This window comes from Diabrotica undecimpunctata, chromosome 5 (assembly GCF_040954645.1).
Source record: "Diabrotica undecimpunctata isolate CICGRU chromosome 5, icDiaUnde3, whole genome shotgun sequence".
In the NCBI taxonomy this organism is placed as follows: Eukaryota; Metazoa; Arthropoda; class Insecta; order Coleoptera; family Chrysomelidae; genus Diabrotica; species Diabrotica undecimpunctata.
In genome coordinates, this window is record NC_092807.1 from 32,646,410 (window position 1) to 32,665,816 (window position 19,407).

The 19,407-nt window shown below is 37.9% G+C and overlaps 1 protein-coding gene across 2 annotated transcripts in view; it reads right to left on the minus strand.

Moving 5' to 3' along the window:
* mal (molybdenum cofactor sulfurase) overlaps positions 1 to 15,623 on the minus strand; it is a 73,715-nt gene extending 58,092 nt beyond the window's left edge. For both annotated transcript variants that reach the window (XM_072531865.1, XM_072531864.1), the window contains exon 1: positions 15,249 to 15,623. In XM_072531865.1, the coding sequence (XP_072387966.1) occupies positions 15,249 to 15,330 (82 nt within the window). In that variant the 5' untranslated portion in view covers positions 15,331 to 15,623. The remainder of the gene's footprint in view (positions 1 to 15,248) is intronic.
* Positions 15,624 to 19,407: the final 3,784 nt, after the last annotated feature.

The following is a 19,407-nucleotide window of genomic DNA, read 5'->3' on the forward strand; positions in this document are numbered from 1 at the left end:
TTGAAGCTATCATTTATTGAGTGAATAAGATTAATATTAAAAATTTTGATATTACAATGGCCTACACATTTCAGGAAATGGCAGATATGCATTTAACTTTGGGTAAGTTGAATCAGATTAAATTATGATTTCAATAAACTATCTGGAATATCGTAGGTGAATGTCAAGGAAATCGTGCAACAGCCGCAAGGCGTTATGCAGTAAAATACCCCAATCGAAATACACCCGATAGACGATTATTTCTGACCATTGATCGTCGTTTACCGTAAACAGGTACATTCCAACCGCAAGTTGCTGGCAACAGTGGTCGTCCAATAATGGATGCAACTAATGAAGACCTTTTAGAAATCATTGAAGAAGTTCCTGGAACAAGTACAAGGATAGCTGCTCAACTAAATGTTCCTCACGTAAGTTGTTTGAAGGCGTTTGAACGATCAGCTGCTTAAACCCTATCACGTAACAACGGTTCAAGAGTTATTGGTTGAAGATTATCCTAAACGGATTGGATTTTGCGATTGGTTGTTAATGGAAAATACTCGAAATGCTAATTTTATTAGATATATTTTTACCTACGAGGCTACCTTCAGTAGAAATGGAATAACAAACCAACATAACGAGCACATTTGGGCCGACGAAAATCCTTTCGCCAAAAAAACGACTCATCACCAAACGACTTTCAAAGTTAATGTTTGGGCAGGAATTGTGGATAACAATCTAAGAGGCCCAGTATGTCTTCCCAACAATTTAAATGGTGATAATTATTTGCAGTTCTTGGCAAACGATTTACAAGAGTATTTGGAAGAAGTGAGTATTGCAATAAGGCAAAATATGTAGTTTCTACAAGATGGCGCTCCACCGCATTACAGTAATGAAGTCGGGGAATACCTTTGCAGGCAGTATCCTGGTCGGTGGAGTGGAAGGGGCCATGACGTACCTATTTCTTGACCACCCAGAAGTCCATGTGTTAACCCCATGAACTTTTGCTTTTGGGGGTTTATGAAAGAGAATACTGTATGAAGAGTATTCTGTAACAATAGAGGACGAACAACAATTGAGGGTTAGAATAATTGAAGCTGCAAATCAATATCGTCAGAATAATACGATTTTATAGCGCATTCGGTTTTCCTTATTAAAACGATACCGAATGTGTATTGAAGAAAATGGGAGTCATTTTGAACATTTATTGTAATATCATATTTATAGAGGTTATAGACATTTTTTGTACTTGTTAATTCATTTAAGCCATTTATTTAGTTGCACGTAATTTTTTAAAGGTTAAAGAAGAGCCGTAACTCAATAGAGACTGTTTTTTTAAAAAAGTGATAAGAGGCAAAAATATTTTAAAAATAATGTGTTAAACTAATGATGTCACAAAATTCATTTGATTTGAACGTACTCAAAAGTTTGGGGGGATTTAGGGCTACACAGCCCCCTTAAAATTTTTCTGTGGGCTTAGATTTTGTTGTTTCTTTTTTATGAAAAATGCTTTCAGAACAAGAAAGCAACGTGTCCATTTTTATTACAAAATGTCAAGTAGTTTAGGAGATAATGCAAAAAAACAATTTTTATTTTGTAACTTAAAAGGACTGTACCTTTTTTTGTCTACACTTTTGTACTAAGGTAAGTTGGATTCAATCAATTTATTTTTATCCCCGGAATGCGTGATTTAATTTATGACATACCTTTTTGAAATACCCTGTATCGACAAGGTGAAAAGATTTCGGGTTCGTTCGGAAGATTTTTTTCCAACAATAATTTATTGCATAATCATTTCATGAGATACCCCAAAAAAGGTTCAAGAGGTCGCGCAGGCAAAAAGTTGTTCAAATTTTTTTAAAAATTTTTTTAAACAAATTGTAACAAACAATTTTTTCGGCCCGGACAAATTTTTTTTTTAAATTATTTGGATTATTCTGAACACAGTAGGTCTCTTTTAGTTGTTTGTAAACTTGATCGTTTTCGCGTTACAAATAATTTAAAACTGAGCAAAACGCAAAATTACGATTTTTAAGCTTTAAAATGCAAGTAAAAAGCATTATTTTAAAATTCACCAAGGACCTAATTTTAAGTCCAAACCTTGTTCTATCACTTCGCGATAAGTATTTTGGACCTACTTCATTTTAAAACATTATTTTTTAATTATTAATGAAGCACTTATGACAGGACGGGCGCTCGGGCTGCGACCTATATAATAGAGAAACAAGATCTAGGGCACAAATTATTGCTAATTTAAATTCTCATTGTACAAATGAGCGCCCACACTGCTATACGTGCTTCATTATCAATTAAAAAACAATGGTTTAATAGTTATTTATGCTTCAAGGGTATTATTAAGATGATTACGGAGCAACATGATCCAGCCAGAGGGTATCTGGCACAAGAGATGGATGTTGCTCGATGAGCATAATTATCCGGTAATACCGCTGGTACATACAAAATATGGTTTTTCTTCTTTTTGTATAGACATGATTCTATCTGTTTTTAAATGTACCTCCAGTAAGTTGTCGTTCCGTCGTTTTCGTGGTCTTCCTACTGATCGTCTTCCTATTGAGGAACCGTCTCTTGCCGTCTTTACTACTCTATTTGTTGTCATTCGGCTTATATGATGGTTTTATCCTACTCTTTAATTTCTTACCCAGTTCTTGATGTTCTCCACCTTGCATCTACGTCATATATTTATACTTCTAGCTCCGTCCCGTAGTGTATTACCATAAATTTTTTAAGTGTTTTAATCTCTGCTGTTTCTAACATCCTTTTTGTCCTCTCTGTGTCAGGTCTTGTTTCTACCGCGTATGTCATTATTGGTCTGATGACTGTTTTGTAAATTCTGCCTTTCGTTTCTTTCACGATATTTTTATTTCTCCATATTGTTTCATTCAGGTAGCCTGCGGCTCTGTTTGCTCTATTCACTTGATCTTCCACTTCAGTTTTGAGATTTCCGTAGCTAGAGAATGTGATGCCTAGATATATAAACTCCACCACTTGTTCTATTATCTGACCTTCCAGCTCCAATTTACATCTTATTTGCTGATACCATGCATTTTGCTTTTTTTTTGAGGGGAAATTAACATGTTAAATTTTCTGGTGGTTATATTAAATTGGTGCAGCATACGTAGTAAATCATCTTCATTTTGAGAGAGTAGTATTGCATCGCCTGCATAGCAGATTATTTTAAGTTGTTTTTCTCTCATTTGGTATCCTTTTTTATTCTAATGATTTCTCTTGCACTTGTCTCATTATAAATATAGCGTGGGTGCATGATCTTCCCGACCTAAAACCTTGTTGTTCTTCTGCTAGTGTTATAATTTTATTCAGCTTATTTGTTATCACTTTGGTTATTAATTTTAGTGTTGTGTTTAATAAATTAATTCCTCTGTAATTTTCCGGGTCCGATTTGTCTCCCTTTTTGAAGAGAGGTATTAGGATGCTTGATCTCCATTCTTGAGGAATTCTGTTTTGTTCTATTATTTTTTGGATCAGTTTTAATAGTTGTTTGGTCAGATCTGGTCCTCCGTACTTTAGGAGTTCGTTCGGTATTCTATCCTCTCCTGGTGATTTTCTATTTTTTAATTTCCTTAATGCTTTCTCTGCCTTTTCCTCCTCAATATTTATTTCTTCGTTTGTCGTCATTTCTGGTATTGATGGTTCATTATCGTCACGTTTAGTCACTTAGAGGACAGTTTTAATAAAAATAATATTTTAAAAAGTCTTTCTCATTGAAGTTTTATTATCAATGATCATTTATTAACGTTTGCGTAGATTGAAGAGGTTAAAAAAGAGTTTTAAGTTGAATAACAACTTATTTATCCACAATTTTTTTTCTGAATCAGTTTCCCAAAAACTGTTACAATACATATATGGAGCCATTAAAAAAATTGTAATTAAGATAAGCCATGCAATCACATATTTATACGGATTAGTAGTAGCGTAGTCACCATCCCTAATGACGTATTTTCAAATGCTTTAGCACTTTTAAAAATACTTAAAACAGAGCAATCTGTTTATTTATGAGTTGTTTACCTTCCTGGCAAATACGAACCATTCAAAAGAAGTAAGACTGATTCCAAGGATTGGTCGAATTACAGTTTTTTTTCGATGGCTAGTTTTTTATGAGATTTAGTAAATAAACAATAAATTTGTAACCCAGAGAGCAGTGGTTCTCAAACTTTTTTAGTCGAGACACCCTTATAGGTCTAAAAATATTTCGAGGCACACCAACCCTTGAAGTGATTTGGAAAACGACAAAAAATGAAAAGAATACTGTTCTGAGGCTTATTTGAGTTCAATATAAACTTTATTTCAGATCAATAATATACAGTACATTTGATATTCAAATATCCTTACTTAATGTGACGAATGAAACTCTTTCGATGATGTTTTCATTATATCCTTTATAATTATGGGAATCTTTGTAAGTTTGACCCTTAAATCCCTTGAATGCTTGAAGTTTGCTTCTGCATTTGTTTTGAATGTAACCATATGCGGAGAAAGAAGACTAACAGAGATAAGTCGTAGTGAAACACATAAGTTTTTTTACTGCCACCTTGCCAACAACATTATTTTCTGAATATACCTGCATCCAGAACTCTTCTTGGCTTCCTTCACGGTATTTGAGTTTTAAACCGCTATCTTCGCTGATCTTTTTTGGGTCGCGTTTTGGGTTTATTTTTTGGGTTGCACGAAAACGGATTCATCATCCAGCTATATAAGTCATCTTATTCATCAACGTTTGCCACCATAACCGCTAACCTCCATTAATGGAGACGGCACTTGAAGAAGAAGAAGTCATCTGAGTCAATGTCAGAAAAAGAGTTTACAATACTTTCTTCCAAACCTTGCAAATGGACAATAAAAATTTCAAAGAAGTTCGTTTGAGGATTGATTTCATTTGTTATAACAAATTCCTGTAATCGAGAGAAATTTGTGAGGTTCCTCTTTTCAACACATGCTTTGAAAAATGTAACGTTTTAAGAAAGGCTTTGATTTTATCTAATTGTGCTCCTCCTTTGCCTTGAAGCGAAGTGGTGGTTTTATTTATTATTTTGAAGATGTCTGAAAGGTATCCCAATTTTAGCGACCAATTGACATCTTTTAAATTTTTGAATGAAAGACTCCTCTGTAAATGTGATAATCAGTGGATCTTTTAGTTCAAATAGTCTCCCCTCGATAGCCACCGCACCTCTGTGTGATGCAAAAGATTGAAGTGATCTATACCCATATACAAAAAAACAAAATTTGTTTAATTTACTAATGTTTGTATTTTGAGAACGATTTCCGAAGTGGCTTTAATTGTGGCTTATTCCCATTTAAATAGTAATTACTTTAACATGCCACAAGAAAATAACTTCAGAAGAATACTATACCCATATCTTCAGCGGAGAGTTTTAAAAGGCGTGCTTGAAGCCGGACGGCTCTTCACATGGTTAATTATTTTCACAGAACCATCCAATACGTCTTTCAAATTTTCGGCATCTTTTTAGTTGCCAAAGAATGGCGATGAAAGACACAATAACTGCTGAAGGCATTTTCTGACACTACCTTTATTCTAGACACCGCCCCTCTCATTTTACCAACCATTGCAGCCGCTCCATCACTGCAAATATCCAAACATTTACTTCACTCTATATCATTTTTTCTTATATACTCGTGGATAGCCTTGAATATTTCTTCACCAGTGGCATAACTATTAAGCTCTTCACACATAAAGATTTCTTCTTCTATTTTCATAATAATAGTCTCCCGTTTTATACCGCTGTCGCGGCTTTGGGAGTATAGCAGGGTAGTCTGCTATATCTAGGGCCTACGGTATACAAGGAAGGTAACATGGCCAGTGCTACGCTTCAGCCGTCTATTATTACCCCTGGTTTTACCCAAGGTACTCATTTTTATTCAGGTTGAGTCGACCTGGGGCCTATAGACATTTTTAAAATGTCTAGATGTTCTTGCCGGCGGTGGGATTCGAACCCCGGACCACCGGCTTGCGAGTCAAGCATCCTACCACTTGCGCTACGCAGGCCCCTTCTATTTTCATCCCGAATGGAAACCTCACAAACACAAGCAGAATAGCAAGTCCAGTAACGTCGGTATTTCATCAAGCTCTAAACTGAAGAATTCACAAGTTTTAAATCGATTTATTAGCTCTCTCTCTACAAAGTCGAAAATAGTGTAATTTCTCTTGCTTATAGTGCTGTTTGACATCTGCACATTATCAATCTTCTTAGTAATATCTGGATCTAACATGTATTGTACGACATCCTTCACGTAAGGTTTAATTGGTTCCTCGGAAATTGTTTGGGGTTTTCCAGCTTTTGCAATGTGCAAACCAACAATAAATGATGCTTTATTTTCGTTTTTATTTTTAAGGCGTTTTCGTTTTCATTTTGCAGACCGTTTCCATCATGTCTGACCCTGCCTGAAGAGATAAAGCACGAGGTTTGAAGGTTTCTTTAGCCATATCGACTAAACCAGGATGATTACTTTCCAAATGTCTTTTTAATTTAGATGAAACCACGCACCTATAAGCAACAATTTTGTGAGAATTAACATATCTTCTTATTTTTCCCCGAATTTCTGTTTGGTAAGGAACCTCCTTTTCACGAATTGAGGGAGAACAACTTGGATGAACCAGACTCGGATGGATCTCGTGGACATTTGCATCTTGTCCATCTCTGCTAATTGTCACTGAATCAGTTGGTTCAGATGCTTCAGTGACTTGACTGACTACATTTCCTTTTCAAAGACCCAGATTTCAGCCAACTTTCCATTATTATGGAATGAAAAAAATGTCCCAATTAAAAGAGAGCAAAACATTGCCAACAATGAAAGGTATTTTTCAACCGTAATAGTGTAAGACATATTTTATGGCATAAATAGCAACAAACGAACATAATATTATACATATTAATTTCAATGAATATAATTACTTAGGTCGTTACTTTTCTTCTGAAGTTATATCTAAAACTTCCACTTTGAAATCTAACTCTAATTTTTACAAAACTCACTTATCGGCTGCAAAAATTAAACTGTAAATTTGTTTCCCGATCGAAATAGAGAATACACAAGTACAAATAGTCGGCATGTTTCGATTGGACAGTGGCGCAGTGGCCGGTTGTTCGACTTTTGTTAAATGTTCGACGTCACCATTGGAAAATGCTTGAGGCACCCCAGGGTGCCGCGTCACCTTGTTTGAGAATCTGTGCCATCCAGAACGCGCCACAGGTGGTGGAGAGAAAACTTCCGACGCACTAATGAAGCACTAATGGTAAAGAAAGCCAGGTATATAATCTTAATTGGCGATTTCACGCAAAAATAGGGAAAGAAGGAAAACAAAATGAAATTTTAATACGATTCTATGGATTAGGAATAAAGAAATAACAGAGAACAGCAAATAATGGAATACACTATTCATATTGTCCTCGACGCATCAAGGAATTTGGATATCGGTTAAAATACTTGGGAATTCCAAGGTTGGCCAAATCCAAATTTCTAATTGATTCGATGCAGGGAAAGTCCACTTTCGCTTCGTAAAACAAAGGATTTGTTTTACATAAAAGCAGGTAGATTTTCTCTCATCAGTCAGTCGAGCTTGCCTCTTCTACTGTAGACCTAGTCGGTGCTATTATTGTTCCAACTAAGTTATTGTTTTATTTCTGATTTTCTGTATACCTTTTTATTTTAGCATTATTGTATATTCAGACCTTTTCAGGTTAGAATATTACTTTGATCTATATTTGTTCATATACTGATTGTTTGATATTTTAATTAGTTATTTTGATTGTTTATTTTTCTTGTATTTTGTGTCTAAGTTGTTCTTCCGTAAGTTAAGAACACTTAGAAATATTTATCTTGCTTTTTTCTATTTTATATTTTGATTTGTACTTTGTCTAAGTAGTTCTTTCCGGTAAGTCAAAGAACTCTTAGAAATATTTCTCTGAATATTTGACTTGTTGTTTTAATTGTTTGTCTAAGCCGTTCCTTTCCGGTAAGTCAAAGAACTCTTAGAAATATTTGTATAATCATTGTTGCATTATTATTTCCGATATTTTATCTAAGATATTTTTCTTAAGTTAAGAAAATACTTAATACATTTGTTTCTTTCATTTTCTATTTTATGCTAAGTTGTTTCTTCCGTAAGTCAAGAAACACTTAGCAATATTTTCACATCTTTTCTATATTTGATTTTTCTTATTTTCTTTTATAAGTCGTTTCTTCCGTAAGTCAAGAAACACTTATAAATATTTGTGCATTTATTTTACTATATTTGATTCTCTTGTTTATTTTCTATTCTAAGTTGTTTCTTCCGTAAGTCAAGAAACACTTAGACATATTTCTATAATCTGTTTCATTTTTGCATTTCTCGTTTTATATTTTGAGTATTTTATTTTTCCACTCTAAGTCGTTTCTTCCGTATGTTAAGGAACACTTAGAAATATTTCCATATTTTACTCTCACATTTACATATTTCATTTATCTATATTTCTGTCCTAAGTTGTTTCTTCCGTAAGTCAAGAAACACTTAGAAACATTTTTTTCTTTGCATTATATTTTTATACCATTTAATTTAATTGTTTACTAAGTTATTCCTTCCGTAAGTCAAGGAATACTTAGATCATTTTTACCTATCTGTTTTCCATTTTTGCTCTGTTACTTTGTAACTGTTCCTTGGAACCGTTACCTATAACAGATATTTGTCACTGGAACTGTTATTTATAACAGCGGTAGTATTTAACCTTTCTACCAGCGACAAACCAAAGATGGTGAATACCCGATCCAATTCCGGGGATAGGAAGAAGCCCGAAGAGCCGGCGATGGGTCCTACAGGCCCAAATGCCCCCTCTCGGCAACATGGCGCCCAACAAAAATCCGAACCCACGACCCCAGGACCGTCTTCAAGCCAGCCTTCAACCGCTGACTTCATAGCTGCACTTATGCAAGCGATGAGGGCCCTTTCAACTACCCAAGGCACAATACCACAGATGCCCCAACACACACCTGAGCCACCGAAGCCCAGGATCACTTACATGAAACCACCCCAATTCTCAGGCCGAGACATCGAGAATCCACTCAACTTCCTGAACAAAGCAGAGAACTTCCTCACCAAATACGATGTCGACGAGGACCAATGGATTGACTACCTAATAGACAATTCTCTCCATGGTGATGCGAAGAAATGGGCCCAGAAATTCTCACATACGGACCTGCCATACGACACGTTCCGAGGCCGCCTCCTGAAGAAGTACAACGATCCCGCTTTACTTTCAGCCCTCACATCCAAACTCCACGGCGAACACCAACAGAAGGACGAACCAACAGAAGACTTCATCAATGGGAAAGCTGCCCTGTTCAGACGTCTCAAGAGATGCATCACAATTGTGAATCAACTGCGACCAGATATCTCGATCTGCCTACGGCTGAACATCCCGAAGACAGAAGAAGACCTCCTAACGATCGCCCAGGGAATGGAAGCAGACACCCGCCGGAATACCGCTCTGAACAAACCCCAGCAACAACCTCAACAGCAAACACAGCAACAGTCGCGACAGCAGCGACAATCGTACCGTCCCCACCGGAACAACAGCTCCCCACGTCATCCGGAAGCCATTGAAGAGTGGAGGAACCCCAACAATAGAAAGTCCAGGATGCCATTAAGGAACCAGCCTCCACCCCCACTGCCTCAGAATCAGGGAAACGCCAACAGGGGCACCAACTAAACCCTGTTGTGAAGATGGTGCCCCAACTGAACCCAATTCAGATGCGACCCTCGACAGCAGGCCTCCCACAACTCCACGGAAGGATCAACCAGCACCGCGTGAAGATTTTGGTCGACACCGGAGCATCTGGGAATTTCATCCACCAGAGGCTGATCCAGAGACGGAACCTGCAACGAGGACCAGGATTGGTTCAACTGGCGTGCACGGACAGCACGTCCCGTACCCTTGGGACTGCTGAAGTCAATATCACCATCGACAACCTCGAATCAACTGTCAACTGCGTTGTAATGGAGACCTTGAACCACGACGTTGTGTTAGGGATGCCTTGGTTAGAACAGGAAGAGGCCAATGTAGACATACCCCGTAAATGTCTACACGTCGGTACCACCTGCAGAACCACAATCTACTGGAAGAACCCAGCTAGACAGCAACCCAAAACCCAACAGTTGGAACCCCATCAAGCTCCAGCCTTCGCCTTCCAACAAGTTGAACGACTGATACAAGAGTACGATGACGTATTCGACGACCGTTTGCGCCAGCCGACCACCAAAGCCACCGAGATGGTCATCGAGGTAACCGATAACCAACCGATCAACGTGAAGCCATACAAATACTCCACGCAGAAGAAACAAATCATGGCCAAGGAGGTGAGAGAGATGCTAGCCGCAGGAGTCATCCGCCCCAGCAAATCTCCTTACAATAGCCCGGTGGTTATTGTAACCAAGAAAGATGGCACCCCCCGTTTCTGCGTGGATTACAGGAAGCTTAACAACGTCACCGTCGACGAAGCCTCCAGTATGCCGCCAATCCACGATTCCATCAAAGAGATCGGTACAGCACAAATCTTTACCACCTTGGATTTGAAAAGCGGATTTTGGCAAGTCCCTCTACACAAGGACTCCAGCCCGAAGACAGCCTTCAGCCTGCCTGACGGTTCTGCCTACGAGTTCACCGTGATGCCCTTCGGTCTGAAGAATGGACCCGCTGTGTTCCAGAAGCTCGTGACTTCAGTCTTCGCAGGATACATAGATATATTCATCAAAGTGTATATGGACGACATCATCATATACTCCGAAGACTGGACCCAACACCAGAACCACCTCCGCCTAGTTCTAGAGAGACTTCGGACACACGGACTATGGGCATCACTAAAGAAGTGTAAATTCGCGGCAGACGAACTGGAATACTTAGGGCACAAAATCACCTCCGCCAACACACAACCTCTGGAAAAACACGTGGAGAAGATCAAAGGCTTCGACACTCCACGTACGATGAAACAGCTACGAAGTTTCATCGGGACCGCCAACTGGTTGAGGGATTTCATCCCTCGATTCGCTGACATCATCACGCCTTTGACGGACCTCACCAAGGGCAACAAGAGACGTCTACATTGGACTGATGCCGCAGATGCCGCCTTCCAACGTCTCAAGACCGAAATCGAGGGAGATCTCCTACTCCACAGACCAGACGCATCCAGACCTTTCTGCCTCCAGACGGATGCCTCTGACGTCGGCATGGGCGCAGTCCTCTTCCAAGGGACCCAAGATGACAAGAAAGTCATTGCCTATGCCTCCACAAAGTTGAAGCCAGCTGAAACTCGTTACCACATCAACGAGAAGGAGTGCCTCGCATTAGTTTGGGCACTCAAGAAGTACAAACACTTCCTTCAAGATCAGAAATTCACACTATACACAGACAGTCAGGCTCTCTTGTGGCTCCACCGGTTTAAGGAAGACAAGGCCAAACTATCCAGATGGGCCTTGGTACTCCAAGAATTCAACTTCACCACGGTACACATCCCAGGGAAAGTGAATGAGCTTCCTGACCACCTATCCAGGAATCCGACCACCGAGAGAGAAGAAACTGATCAGGACGAAGAAGTGAACAGACTCAGCTGGCCAACAATAGACGCAGAGGAAGACGACTCCTTCCCACTATTATGCATGATGGAAGATGTCGATGACGGTTCTGATACCAACCCCATCCTTGACGACCTGGTCGACTTACCACTCCAAGACAAAATCCGGAGAAGTCACCAAACCCATCATGGTATGCAGCGGTTTCGGAGACGCTATCTGAAAATCTCCGAACGTGGACCAAGGAACGAGGTCGAAGAAAACCTCCTCAGCGAATTCTCACTGGTCGATGGCGCCGTTTATTACAACGCTGGACCAGATCACAGGACGCTGGTAGTACCCCCATCCCTCCGGACGGACGTGATGAAAGTCTACCACGATTCAGAAGAGGCTAACCATCCAGGACAGGACGAAACCATCCGTGCCATCAAAAACATATATTACTGGCCCACCTTATCAAAGGATGTAAGGACCTACGTCAAGTCCTGCCTAACCTGTCTGAGGACCAAAGCCGCTCCACGACAGCCAGCAGCACCTGTGATGCCCAGAGAACCTACCAATCCCTGGGAGAGAGTGTCTTTCGACATACTAGGACCGTACCCACCAGCCAGAGGGACACGCAATCGCTACATCCTCCTGGCAACAGATTGCCTGAGCAACTGGGTGGAGTACCGCTGCGTCCAATCCACCAAAAGCCGTGATGTCATCCAGTTCCTCCAAGAGGAGATCTGCGGCCGCTGGGGGAAACCAACCACCCTCATTACGGACAACGCAGCCCAATTTCGGACGGACGCATGGGAGAGATTCCTGAGACGGCACAACATCAAAGCCGAACTTAGCCCTATCTTCCACCAGAGGGCCAACCCGGTTGAACGCCGAGCTCAGGAGCTCAAAAAGGGACTCCGCGCCCGATGCAAAACTGCAAATGACCCGAGATGGGAATCCTACCTGGCTGACATCATGTTCAGCCTAAGGACCCGGAGGAACGAGGCCACCCAGGAAACACCCGCTGAACTTCTGCTAGGCTATCTTCCACGGCGCGCAGAAGAAACACAGCGGGAACATCGTCTGGCAAACACCGCAGCCAGACGAGACGAAAGGGTTGCCAGAGCTGTTCAAAAGGCCACGGTATACGCGAGGAACATGGTTCCTGACAACCCTAACGCTCCACCTGCCAGGAGGTTCAGCGAAGGAGAGCAGGTCATGGTCAGGAACCACGTCCGAGGGAACTTCGGACCAACATGGACGGGACCACACACGATAGGACCATTCATGTGGATGACATCCGCGCTGCTCCTCCACCTAGGGACGAACCTCCAGAGCAGGATTAAGGTTTATGACGACACGTGTAGATATCAAGGTGAACTGAGTAACCTTATATCTTCACGACGTCGTAAGATCTTCCTCAGGGTGAATTAAGTAGCCCTGACAGAACAGCTGAGGATAACGGGGCCCTGTTACGATACGTTACAGACACCAGAGCGAATCGAGTAACTCTACGTGTTTTGAAACGTCGTAAGGCCCCAGCCGGGTGAATTAAGTAGCCTGGTCGAAAAAACACCCGAACCAACTGGACCACCGGGACCACCCGGACCACCTGGGCCACCTGGACCACTATAATTTTAAGTATGATATATCTTAAGTTTGAATTGTATTTCTTTGTATTTCTTTGTATTGTATTTCTTTTTTTTAGGTTAAGGACTTTTTGTATTATTGTATTGTTAGATTTTTTTTTATTAATAAATTTTTTTAGCACCGTTAGGTCTTTCAGAGGAGGGGGGATGTCCTCGACGCATCAAGGAATTTGGATATCGGTTAAAATACTTGGGAATTCCAAGGTTGGCCAAATCCAAATTTCTAATTGATTCGATGCAGGGAAAGTCCACTTTCGCTTCGTAAAACAAAGGATTTGTTTTACATAAAAGCAGGTAGATTTTCTCTCATCAGTCAGTCGAGCTTGCCTCTTCTACTGTAGACCTAGTCGGTGCTATTATTGTTCCAACTAAGTTATTGTTTTATTTCTGATTTTCTGTATACCTTTTTATTTTAGCATTATTGTATATTCAGACCTTTTCAGGTTAGAATATTACTTTGATCTATATTTGTTCATATACTGATTGTTTGATATTTTAATTAGTTATTTTGATTGTTTATTTTTCTTGTATTTTGTGTCTAAGTTGTTCTTCCGTAAGTTAAGAACACTTAGAAATATTTATCTTGCTTTTTTCTATTTTATATTTTGATTTGTACTTTGTCTAAGTAGTTCTTTCCGGTAAGTCAAAGAACTCTTAGAAATATTTCTCTGAATATTTGACTTGTTGTTTTAATTGTTTGTCTAAGCCGTTCCTTTCCGGTAAGTCAAAGAACTCTTAGAAATATTTGTATAATCATTGTTGCATTATTATTTCCGATATTTTATCTAAGATATTTTTCTTAAGTTAAGAAAATACTTAATACATTTGTTTCTTTCATTTTCTATTTTATGCTAAGTTGTTTCTTCCGTAAGTCAAGAAACACTTAGCAATATTTTCACATCTTTTCTATATTTGATTTTTCTTATTTTCTTTTATAAGTCGTTTCTTCCGTAAGTCAAGAAACACTTATAAATATTTGTGCATTTATTTTACTATATTTGATTCTCTTGTTTATTTTCTATTCTAAGTTGTTTCTTCCGTAAGTCAAGAAACACTTAGACATATTTCTATAATCTGTTTCATTTTTGCATTTCTCGTTTTATATTTTGAGTATTTTATTTTTCCACTCTAAGTCGTTTCTTCCGTATGTTAAGAAACACTTAGAAATATTTCCATATTTTACTCTCACATTTACATATTTCATTTATCTATATTTCTGTCCTAAGTTGTTTCTTCCGTAAGTCAAGAAACACTTAGAAACATTTTTTTCTTTGCATTATATTTTTATACCATTTAATTTAATTGTTTACTAAGTTATTCCTTCCGTAAGTCAAGGAATACTTAGATCATTTTTACCTATCTGTTTTCCATTTTTGCTCTGTTACTTTGTAACTGTTCCTTGGAACCGTTACCTATAACAGATATTTGTCACTGGAACTGTTATTTATAACAGCGGTAGTATTTAACCTTTCTACCAGCGACAAACCAAAGATGGTGAATACCCGATCCAATTCCGGGGATAGGAAGAAGCCCGAAGAGCCGGCGATGGGTCCTACAGGCCCAAATGCCCCCTCTCGGCAACAATATTATGCTATGATCCAACGAATTGTTGTGAAAATACAAGAAATTAACAGCTAATCCAATTTGTTTAGTTGGATAATATGAACTTTAACTTAATAAAATTAATTTTTAAAGAAAAGTAACATCTTCCAAACAGATTATTTACATCGTCCAATTTGGGAATTTTCAACTTTACCCCTGTGGCTTAAAGAGCGCCTTAAAAATATATTTGTATGTTCCTATCAATCGTACTTCTTAAAAAAAAAAAACCCAATATATTATGCTGTTAAAAATTACCACATATATGATCGTCTTTTTTATTACATGACAAGGTTTATACATATATTTATTTTAAAATTTTTATACAGATTCAAGTTTGCGAAATATATAGCATATAAACTTATACCAGCTGATTACCAGTAAACAATGTTCTATGATAATGTTATCTGTATTATAGATATAATAAGTAGGTACTAAAATATACTCACTGTTGATTCTTTTAAATTCACTTGCGATATTTTCTTCTTGTTCTTTAGAATACACGGCCTCGTATTTTAAGAAATCTTCCATGTCGACGCGATGACCCACTGTACACTATGTATAACAAACACAACACTTTCACCAGATCACGAGGATTTTATTAATAATGATAACTTTATCATCAATGTGGGATATACCTCTAAAATAAGATAAGACATGTAGCTAATCCAAAAATATTTATGTTCAATACTCTCAAGATGCCTTGAGATTGTAAACAAAGTGTTGTTAAAATAGTGTTATTCGAAGTAAGACTTGTTTGTCACCATAATAAATTGTAGACTACGTCGTGTCCCTGTTAGCTAATAGTTGTATTGTTCAGTGTGGAGAAACTGTTTTCAGAATTTACAAGCGTAAAATTTATTATACAAGGTCGACTGCTTATCCCAATTAATATAAAATTTGTTTGCCGAAATTTATCATATAAATGGAAGACTATACTGTATTTCTTTATATCTGATAGTACGGTCGCCTCACTATACGTACCGTAGGTTCACTAACATCTTTCATTTAAAATCTTTTATTAAGTCTACTTACCAAACGTTTAAATATATATATAACTTTTATCAAAGGATACAGCTCAACCAACCACGTTTTATTTCTCTTCTGTTGTCGGTCCTGAGCAGCTATTTCCCATTGCTGTATTCCCATTTTACGTAGATCACTGGCTACTGCGTCCTTTCTTCTCTTTCTTGGGCGATCAACTGACCTTCTGCCATCGGGGCTTTCCCAGAATGTGGCGTTTAGGAGTCTTTCTTCACTTGATCTTAGTACGTGGCCCGCCCATCTTATTCGGTTTGCTTTAATGTAGCGTACTATGTTTTCATCTCCATATACTGTCTGGAGTTCACCATTGTGTCTTCTTCTCCATTCTCCTATTGTCTCTTCTCTGCAAGGCCCATAGATAGTCCGCAGTATCTTTCTTTCCAGTACCAATAATTTTGTCGTTTCCCGCTGGTTCCGCTGCAGATGTTATGATCGTTCCCAGGTACTTGAATTCTTTGACGACTTTAAAGTTGTATTCATTGATTGTTACGTTTTGTCTAACCCTTGGTCTTGGGTTCTTCGTAACCACCATGTACTTGGTCTTGTCCTAGTTGACCTTCAGACCAACTTCCTTGGCTCTGTTTTCGAATAGGGTGAAAACTTCTTTTGCATCTCTGGTGGATTGTGCAATTGTGTCCACGTCATCCGCAAACGCCAATAGTATTTTTGATCCTTGGGCGGCAAATCAGTTTGTCAGTTGTGGTTGAGCTTTCCTTACCGCATGTTTCAGTGCAAAATTAAATAGCAGGGGGGCCAAAGGATCTCCTTGTCTAAGCCCGGTATCAATAAGGAATTCCTCCCATTCTGATGAATGCGGAAGCGTTCTCTGTGCTCACCTGTGCTAATCGTACCAGCTTTCCAGGTACTCCCATTTCTACCATGTTCTCCCATTGTTCTCTACAATGCTTCTCTGCTAACAGAGAAGTCTTTTATAAATCTTGGGCTGTTGGTCGTGTTGCCCTTCATTGTTTTTAGGTCCTTATAAAACTGTCTAGACTGACCGGTTCTATGTTTCTCTTCCAGTTGCTGTATTTGCGCTTCTAGGTACTATTTCTTTTTTCTTTTCAAAAGTCTTCTCGTTTGAGTCCTTACTCTTTTGTACTATTCTCTGTTCTCATCTATAGGGCGTGTTAGTAACTCTAGCCTCTTGATTGCTTTCTGATGCAAGCTTTGCTCGCACTCCTGGTCAAAAAACTGGTTTTTCTTTTTGTTATTCCTTTCTTTTCCTATAGTTTCCACTGCGGCACCTTCTATAATGTTAATTATATTTTGCCATTTCTGGCCTATTGTCAATTCTGGCGTTGATGTTTCTTCTTCTTCCAGTGTATGCAATTCGTTTTGGATCAAATGACAACAGCAAAGAACGTTGATGAAGAAAGAAAAACTTGTGGAACCTATACTAAAATTCAATAACCCATGCAGGAGACGTAAACATTAGCAGGTATAGGCCTCTAACAGTGCAGCATTTAGGATTATCTTCTTGTTTTACCAGTAGTTATTATCTTGAAATACGAAATTTATATTTTAATTTTGCAAAAATTCTAGACAAAGAACCTGTTTATTTTTAGTTAATATCCTACAGTAGGAACCATTTACACGGCGAAAACAAAACAAGAAATTATTTTTTTTATCTGAAAAACGGCTAACAAATTTTATATACAGGGTGTTTCCAAAAAATATAAGTTTTATTTATAATTTTTATTGTAATTGTTTGTACGATTCCAAAAAGTGTAAATATTGCAAAACGGTTAGTTTTTTTGGAATAAAAATACAAAGTGAACCATAATTTGTTTGAGTTCGGTATAAATACATGGCAGATATCGAGATCTCAGCTACTTTTAAACATTATTCTGATGAACTGGATAATAAGGTCACTGTTATCGACGGTTATACAACTACTACTACTTTTTCTTGGACATATAAAATACAGTTCTTTTATATTTCTGGCGTTATTGATAAAATTAAATTATAAATAGATTTATGACATATAAAAATGTGAAGGTGGTGTTTTTTCCTGCACTATCATTTTTAAAACTTGCCCAGATGAATTCTATGGGGTTTAAGTCACATTGTTAAGGAGGAAGTCTCAATACTAGCTTATCCTGAGTTTTTGTCTTTCCATCAATTACGTATTTTGATAAAATAAAAAGCAGATATCGAGCACAGTTTTATTAATTTAATCTTGCCCAAGTACTTTCGCTCCCTAGAGCATCTTCAGGGAGCTTCTAGGGAGCGAAAGTACTTGGGCAAGATTAAATTAATAAAACTGTCCTCGATATCTGCCTTTTATTTGCTCAAAGTTCATTTATTCGAGCATTCAACCTTATATCAATTACGTATTTATCATAAAATTTTTTGTGTTTTAACGATTGAATGAAGCTGCACTTTAAGCATATGTTCAACAAATTTTAAATTTTTAGAACAGGGCCAATTCTGGATATTGCTTTTTTGATGCACTTGTTGGTATTTTCTCTATTTTACGAGAATGGTACGGTGCATAGATTGACCTGTCTCTGGATCTGAGCATCTCTCTATGGTAATTACTAGACTTATTCGACTCAATGCACAGTAGACATTTGGAAAAAACTCATTCTCGCTGTTAATGTGACAAATAATAAGTATTTACCTAAAAATTTAAAGTATTTGTAAGTTTTGAGATTTTAAATATGTAGAATGTAATAAATTACTTGAAGGATTTTTTAATCCCGTCGTTAATCCATCCAAAAAAGCTTGTTTAGACGATTTGATTGTAGTGTCTACCTATATTTTAGATTTTGTATGCCCAGCGTTCAACCATGTTTCATCCATATAATAAAATTTGCGCTTTTCTTTTCTATAAGTCCTTATTTGTTGAAGATATTCTCGACGCCACACCAGAATGCCGTCTCTGTCTAATAAAAGGGCGTTTCTTCCTCTGCGTTGATAATGAAAATTAAGTTTTTTTAATATTCTACAAAATGTGTGTTTTTTTTTTAAATTTGGCAAATTAGGGTCATCATTCACTTTCTTTAATACCTCCTTCTCTAATTACATTTTTGTCTAATACATCTATTTTATCAAACTTTTTTTCCAAGTCGACATACTTTTGGTACGGTAAACTGAGGATTAGTTTTATATTCCTTAATCACCGTAAATACACTTCGATCACAAAGTTCAACTTTACTCGCCACTTATTCTACAATATCTTCAACCACGAACCTAGGATTTTCTATTGTTTCATATTTAAATACATTTAACATTATTTCTTTCACTACAGCGCTAAAAGGACTTCTTGTAGTTTGTTTTCGAGAAGGACTCAATGTATTATCAACTAATTCATTGGCTGAATAAATATACGACATTTTTGTTTTCAAAGACAGTAATCACGTATACAGTTTAGAGTCGTTATAAAGATAAAAATAAATGCTTAACTGCGCGTCACGAAAAAGAGGCCACCTAGAATTTGTAAGAATTTTTCAATAACTTTAAGTTTATACAATTTATTTTATTGTAACTAAATTCCCACAATGCAGATACATTTTTAGCGTCTTTTAAGCACCGACAAACGGTGCCGACATGTCAATT